The 7,612-nt window shown below is 37.0% G+C and overlaps 1 protein-coding gene across 2 annotated transcripts in view; it reads right to left on the bottom strand.

Annotated features, from left to right (window-relative positions):
- Positions 1 to 2,184, bottom strand: part of LOC106514340 (retinol dehydrogenase 11) — a 5,369-nt gene extending 3,185 nt beyond the window's left edge. The window contains exons 1-6 of one of the 2 annotated variants that reach the window (XM_014003549.1): positions 2,055 to 2,184; positions 1,327 to 1,467; positions 1,057 to 1,248; positions 819 to 980; positions 607 to 723; positions 308 to 512 (exon numbers count right to left, since the gene is read on the bottom strand). In XM_014003549.1, the coding sequence (XP_013859003.1) occupies positions 308 to 512; positions 607 to 723; positions 819 to 980; positions 1,057 to 1,248; positions 1,327 to 1,467; positions 2,055 to 2,118 (881 nt within the window). In that variant the 5' untranslated portion in view covers positions 2,119 to 2,184. Of the gene's footprint in view, positions 1 to 307; positions 513 to 606; positions 724 to 818; positions 981 to 1,056; positions 1,249 to 1,326; positions 1,468 to 1,562; positions 1,591 to 2,054 lie in introns of those variants that run through there. The other variant, XM_014003551.1, reaches the window with a different exon arrangement.
- Between the last annotated feature and the right edge of the window lie 5,428 nt (positions 2,185 to 7,612).

Here is a 7,612-nt window from a genome sequence, read left to right as displayed (position 1 = left end):
GAAGCCTGATAATCATCTATTCATTCAAATCAGGTGTGTTGGAGCAGAGAAACAAGTAAAACATGCAGGGCTGCGGCCCTCCAGGACCAGGATTGCCCACCCCTGCTTTATACGTTTTGCAGCAGGGATAGCTGTCCTTCAAAATTAGAATTGTGGCTAAAACATGGAGATGTAAAACAGTAAAATGGGATTTACACTTTTAGAAAACCAGCTTTATTAAAACATAAACAGCAGCTTATACGTAGTTACTACTCAATGTATGATCATTTCATTACACACTGCTGCAATAAAGGTTGTTTTAACTAACCTGTAGTAGAATCCACTCTCATTCTGCAGGCTTTCCTCCACAGCACAGTAGATGGTGGTCTGTGCCCCCTCTGTTGGACTCTTAATAAAGAAACTGAATGGTTTGTACACAATTCTCTTCCACAGGGGTATGGTGGGCATGAAGTATCGGCCAAGCTCGGTCCGAATTACTCCAGGGTGGAGGCTATAAGTCGTTACTCCAGTGCCTGCAAAATGAGAAGATGCATAACAGGAGGATAACCCTACATTTACCACTCATTTCAGCTTTGTTTTAAGGTGAAACAAAGTAGGACACAACACCTCGCAGCCTGTGGGCCAGCTCCTTTGTAAAGAGGACATTGGCGAGTTTACTTTGAGCGTAGCTTTTCCAAGGGCGGTAACTTTTCTCTTGATTTATATCATCAAAGTAGATTTGACCTGAGGAAGAGAGGTCAGTAGTCACTAGCAGTAAATGAAGAATAAGGAAACATCAAGCCTTTTTATAGTAAAAGAAAGAGAGAGAAAAGCTTCACCTTTTTCATGTGCCAAACTGGAGACATTAACAATGCGGCTCGGAGTGGATTTCTTTAAAAGATCCAACAGACAGTTTGTCAGAAGAAAGTGACCCAGGTGGTTCACACCAAACTGCATCTCAAAGCCGTCTTCAGTCTTCCACTGTGGGCAGGCCATAATACCTAATGTAGAGAAAACCAGAAGAAATTTGAAWATGATCCATCACAGCAACACAGGTACAGTGATTTCTTTATCCACCTGCATTATTGATGAGAACATCCAGTCGCTGTTCATTTGCCAGGACATCTTCAGCAAGCTGGCGCACCGACTTCAAGGAYGACAGGTCCAACTTTTTGACAACCACATTGTCATTTCCGCTCCTCTTCCTCACTTCTTCTGCAGCGCTATCAGCTCTGTCCATGTCTCTGCAAGCCAAAATGATCCTCGCACCTGGAACACAGCGGCTAAATACTTAAACTATAAAATGATTTACTTCCTAGATAAAATGTATCTATACAATTTATCAACCTCTTCTGGCCAGGTCAACAGCGGTTTCCTTTCCAATCCCGGTGTTGGCGCCAGTAATCAGTATGGTCTTTCCATCTAAACCAGCTGTGCTGCGACACACACCACCAGCCATCCATTTCTTCAAGCCAAAAAGTCCCACACCTGCAAAAGCGTCCAGTTACCAAAACAAACTGTAATCTCTGTACAAAACTCTGTCAAATATTTTAACTAATTTCTAAAACTTTGGGTTAATTTACCATTTAAAAAGAGACATGATTATCATCCTGCATCAGCCAGAGATTCAAGTAAATCCATCTAGAATCTTTGTGCAACAGGAATGTAGGTAAATAGGCTTTTACTGTTTACTATATACAGTATTATATATTTAATTACTTCATTTAGAAACCAAACGTCGTGTTTATTTATTGTTTTTTACAAAAGTTATAACAACAGTTTATAAAACAAGGTTTAAAAGTTTGAAACTTAGCTTTGAATGCTAACTAGTAAACTAATAATCACACTATCAAAACAACAAAACAAATGCGACAAACAGTGCATGTAAATACTTATTCAAAAACTTTAAAAGCATACATTCTTATCTTAAACTGATCATTATACAGTAATTAAACATCTGATGGTAATTTTGGTTAGAAAACACAAACCTGAGTTTATCAAAGAGGTGCACTAACTTTAGCTACTAAGTAGCTATCTTTAAAAAAATCTTACCTCGGTAACTGTATGTACATTACCTGTCAGTGTGACCGCAGTGATAGTTTTAGGATATTGTAAAATAAATGTTCTTGTAATAGTCATTGTTGAATTGCCGCAAGTTGTTTACAAACAGAAAAATCSAGTTCCGCTGTCCAAACAGGAAGTCCCGCCCACCTACTAATATCAGCGAAATTTGATTGGTTGTTCATTCCAACTATCCTATATCCTTTATCTGATTGCATTTACAGTTTAAAAAACGAGAGGTTCTGATATTTCTGAGAATAAATAACCTTCATTTATTTATGTAATAYATTTATTTTGAATAGAAGATATAAACATATCATTTGAAGCAAATCAAATAGATGTAAACATTTGATGTTGATATATTAAAACTTAGCTTTGAATGCTAACTCTTGTAAACTAATAATCACAGATAAATGCAGATTAACATGTGGAAAAAATATTGAAAAAATATCTTTATATAAATCTTTATATCAATTTAATGTTTTAATTTATTAGCTTTTAATTTTCACCCTAATTTTTTAAATAACCCGTCAGAATTGCAGTTGTCCAAACTGTATTTATAAATTACACGTTTTAAGATTTCTAAAATCGATTGCTATAGGCTAAACCTGTGTGTTTAAGTAAAAAAAAAAGTACAGCAATAATAATGTTGACTTTTCATTTTTCAATGCTGTTTCTATTCGTAGTAGTTGTTTGTTTGTTTGTTTGTTTGTTTGTTTGTTTGTTTTTTGTTCAATGTTCATATACATATAAACTAAAAATAATCACCTCAGATCATTTTAGGTACAAGGTCAAGACTTTCCAGAATGTTACAGAAAAATCTACTTTAAAAAACGTCCCAGCAGGGGTCGCTGCAGGCCCAACAACATGTTGTCTGTTTGTTTTCATTTGGTTCCAGTTGGGGGCGCACATGTTTTACAGCCTAACTTTGCCCTCTGCTTTAAACTTTTAAAGTAGCTTATAGCTTTTAGTGGCTTATAAAGTTAAGAATTTTTGATTTTATACCTAAAAATGGTGCCTAATCATACTCTTCCAAACCAAATTAAACATGTCTGTGCTATTTTAAAGTCAGAAGAGTAGAAACCCACTGCAAGATGAACTTAATAATAGCCTCCCAGAAGTCTTCACCTTCAAATCTAAACCAAAGTGCGAAGAAAGCAGAATCTGACTCTAAATAAAAGATTTAGTTTCTTGTGTCTTATTGAGAGTAAAATATCTGCAGTGTGTCAGATGAATAAGTCATGACCTTTGAATATTTTGTTGTTGTATTTTGACATTATGAGCTTGGATGAGGACTATATGGAAGATATGACCTTGAGCCTGTTTCTATGACTTCAGAGGGAATTTATGGACACATTAACATAATAGGACTTGAAGGATTGCTGTGCACAAGAGGGGATTATGCAACTGTTGCTAACCCCTACCTGACCAACACTTTAGCACATTTAAAACTGAATATTTCAAAGGCAAAAACCCCACCCTCTATAAAATTTTACAAACAAGGTGTTGATTTTAACAATGTTCAAACCGTTTTTTTTTTCAGTGAACTTAATTCAGAGGTGACCTGCCTGCTAGCTCACCACCATCTTTGTCATGTGACTGCTCAGCTCACTTCACTGAGTCTCTCCCAGTATGGTAAGCTTCCTCTGCTAAAATTAGAGGGCCCTCTGCTGAGACTATGTCATATGGGACTTTTCCAGCAGTCATTGTGCAGATAATTCAGGAGCTCAGTAAATTCCTCAATGTCTCTGTGTCAATTCATATGAATTTCCTGACTTGTTTCTTTATTTGAGTCAAATGTGGTGCATGAAATGAAAAGGATACACTGATGCAAGTGGCCTTGAATTCACAAAAGGATTTTTAATGAGTCTAAGAGTCAATGGAGTGAAATAAAAATATAAACTTGAGTACAGCATCCATAAAACATTTGTGCAAAGTGTGCAGTCAAGTTTTTTAAAGGTAAGCCATTCTGATAGCTGTTCTTTTTAAAATCTCATATCAAATAAAAGGCTAAGTGAACATTTAAATAAAAAATTCCACTGAAGGAGCTTGCAGTGTTACAACTCTTTACCTCAAACCAATCTAATCTGCATTTATCAAAAGGTAAATTAACTTGGACGACCAAGTTATTCAGTCAGAGTCAGAGTCAAAGTTGATTTATTGTCTAATCTGCACAATGTACATACACAGGATTGAAATTATGATATTCTCTCAGACCCCTGGTGCAATAAACCTAAAAAAAAATCAAAAGTAGACAGTTGGTGAAATATTAAGCTTAAAAATAGAGTTATGTGGCTTAACTAATTAGAAATAGAAAYGTAACCTGATAAAGTGTGTGCATAAAAGTTCCTGGTATTTGCATCAGAATTAAAGTGTATGCAGTGATATATTTACAGTGTATGTATGTGAAATATGTACGAAGTGATTTTGACATAAATGTTCAGTGAAATAGACAGTCATATATCAATGATGTTATATTATGATATTGTTTTATTTGTGACACAATGGACAACACTAAGCTTGTTCTCTTTGCTCTTTACAAATTTCAAAACATGCTGAAACAGAGTGAGACAACGTCAAATTGGCCCCAGCAGCCTGACTTGAATAGAATTCCAGGTTCAGGCTGTGAGTGGGCCATAACGGCAAATGCAAATATGCCCGACAAGGGTTTGAACAAAGGCTGGGCCAGACTGGGTCAGGTCTTATAATGCAAAGATGCCATTACATTGGTTGGAAACTCTAAATTGTTCCTATGTGGGAGAGAGTGTGAATGGTTGCTTGTTTGTGTGACCCTGTGATGCACTTGTGACCAGGGTCTACCCCACCTCTCACACCATGACTGCTAAAGATAGGCACCAGCTCCTTCGTGACCCAGGAAGAAGATTAAAAAGTAATGTGTTTTGGGGTTTGAAAGTCACTGGGGAAACAAAACAGCCACTGTTCAAGAGAATGAGCCAGCACAGACGAGCTACATCATCAGGCCAGGACTCTGCAGCTTACACTCGTCTGCAGGCCAGAACTCTGTAGTTTACACTCATCTGCAGGCCAGGACTCTGTAGTTTACACTCATCTACAGGCCAGGACTCTGCAGTTTACACTCATCTGCAGGCCAGGACTCTGTAGTTTACACTCATCTGCAGGCCAGGACTCTGTAGTTTACACTCATCTACAGGCCAGCAGTCACTCTTTCAGGGATGAAGATGTTCTCATCCTTGATAGAGAGGAAAGTTGGTTTGAGAGAGGAGTAAAAGAAGCCATCTTTGTGGAAAAAAAACCATCCACCATTAAACAGAGGTGGAGGCCTTCATGTCCAGTTGTCCCCCTCATAAAATTCTGTTATTGCAAGTATGACTCAGCCACCTGTGAGCAAAAGGTGTGAATCAGGGCCCCACTGATAGTCAGGTGATGGGGCACATGGCCCTCCATGAACAATATAGCTAATCAAGCCTATTATTGGGAGATGGCCCTCTTTTGCATGTGACCAACCTGATTGTCCACCATGTGGAGGCAGCGCTTATAAGGCTGAGTTCACCTGAGACTCCTCAGACTGAAGAAGTCTCTTGGAGGAGTGATGAAACGTTTCATTAGAGAAGAACCCATCCAGAGGACCTATTCATTTTTTTCTTTTTGATAGAAGGTAAATTGACTAGTAACTTTCTGTAAAAATAGATAAATCACTGGTGTGAACAGCATAACAGTTTCATGTTAATTTTACTAAAAAGAAGGATAAAAAGAGAATACTGAAGGGGGCCAAGTTTAGAACCCTGTTGAACACCATGAAGAGTTTTGGAACATGTGGAGTAAACCATGTACAAACTGCAAGCTGTCAGCCATACTCATACACTGATTGCTTTTTATTGACAGAAAAAAAAAGGTTTCCTTAAGAAGTCACTGCTGTTCCCTTGGTATTTCACACAGGTCAAACAGAGGCAGCTCTGTTTGTGTGCTCCCACACAACAAACTAGAATGATTTGAGTGACAACAGTGCTGTTTGTGATCTGCTGGTAATGTCAGCTCACATGTCATGCACACGCTCTAATCTCTGTAACTTCCTCTGTTGCCAGCTCCATGGTGTGTCAGTAATAAATTAACTTTGCTGAAAAATCATTGTTGCTAAGCTCTGAAGGAATGCTGTCTCCAACTAACCAACACAAAACAAAGACTAATGCTTTCCTTTAATAAAAGTGAATGAAATACTGAATGAATAGAATACTCTCAGCAGACTAACATTCTTTGGATGTAACTCAGTTGTATTTTCTTTCTAACCTCTCAGGTTTTTGTAATAAGTTATGCTGTTACTTTTTACACAAATCAAGGGATGCTTTACTGTGATAAAATCTTGTTTTAATTGAGGCAGCCAATAATACACAGTTTGTGTAATGTCTTATATTGTTTTATGTCAAGCTCCAGTTATCATTAGCTTTATTGAACTTTATATTGCTGCATGTTAACATGTTTTTAATCATTATTTAATGATTATCAGCTTAAATATTATCAGATGACATATATGAACAATAATATTTAATCTTAAAAGATCAAGTTATAGATATTCAGGTATATGGTGCACAAGAATTGTGAGAAATTATCCACTGAAAATAACCTAAAATCACAAACCTGCAATATGGTCAGCACTACTTGGACTATGGTTATTGTCGAACTGAGATGGAGCTCTTTGAAGACTGAATATGTAATTTTGTAAATGTCATCAGCAGAGTTTTGGCTTGAAAGAAAGGAATAAAAGCCCGAGTTCAAAAGATGTCAAAGGATCCAAAGAAACAAGAGCTGATGCTTGAAATCTCTGGTGAATATTCTTACAGATGAAACACAGAATCACTGGACTTTTGTATTCTGCATTGGACAGACCGTGGCTCTCCTTTTCTCTTTTGAGTTTTTACGATTAGTTTGCATTGTTTATGGTTCGTGTGGGGCTTCATTTTGTGTCTCTGACATATTAAATCTCACTTTGTTTTGATGAAGTGAGATAAGAGGGGAGCATTATTTATGACATGTCTAATTATCTGTCTCATTGTGTTTGTTTCGCAGTCGGCCCTAAAATTCCTTTAAGGTCTTTTGACATTTTTCTTTATCATTTGTAAGGGTGTCAAGCTCCGGTAAAAAACAGAGGAAGTCATCTGACAACTTGGTTTTCAAAATAAATGCCCCGGGTAGCATCTGGAAATGTCAGGAAATGTTTATAAACCAAATAGTTTTTTTGCCCACCGGTGAAACAAAGACTGTTAAGGGGTTAATCTGGCACATAAAAGTTCTTTCGTTCTTTCTTTCTTTCTTTCTTTCTTTCTTTCTTTCTGGTTTTCAAAGAAAAAATAATAAAAAAGCCCCAAGTACAGTAGCATCTGGAAATGTTTAAAGGCAGAAACTGCACCTTTTTTGCCCACCGGTGGAACAAAGACAGTTAAGGGTCCTGCAGAAAATCAAAAGTATTTTTTCATTAACGTAAAAAAAGATGCATCAGACACCTTTATAATGTTACAAGTGCTCTAACTCTAACTCTGTCTTTTATTATGTTTTGAAACAGACTTGTCTCCTTTTCTGTTTATCAAAATTCCAACTA

Source organism: Austrofundulus limnaeus, unplaced genomic scaffold (assembly GCF_001266775.1).
Source record: "Austrofundulus limnaeus strain Quisiro unplaced genomic scaffold, Austrofundulus_limnaeus-1.0 Scaffold19, whole genome shotgun sequence".
NCBI lineage: Eukaryota > Metazoa > Chordata > Actinopteri > Cyprinodontiformes > Rivulidae > Austrofundulus > Austrofundulus limnaeus.
Note: the sequence above shows the minus strand (reverse complement) of the source record. Positions and strands in the feature narration are given on the sequence as shown.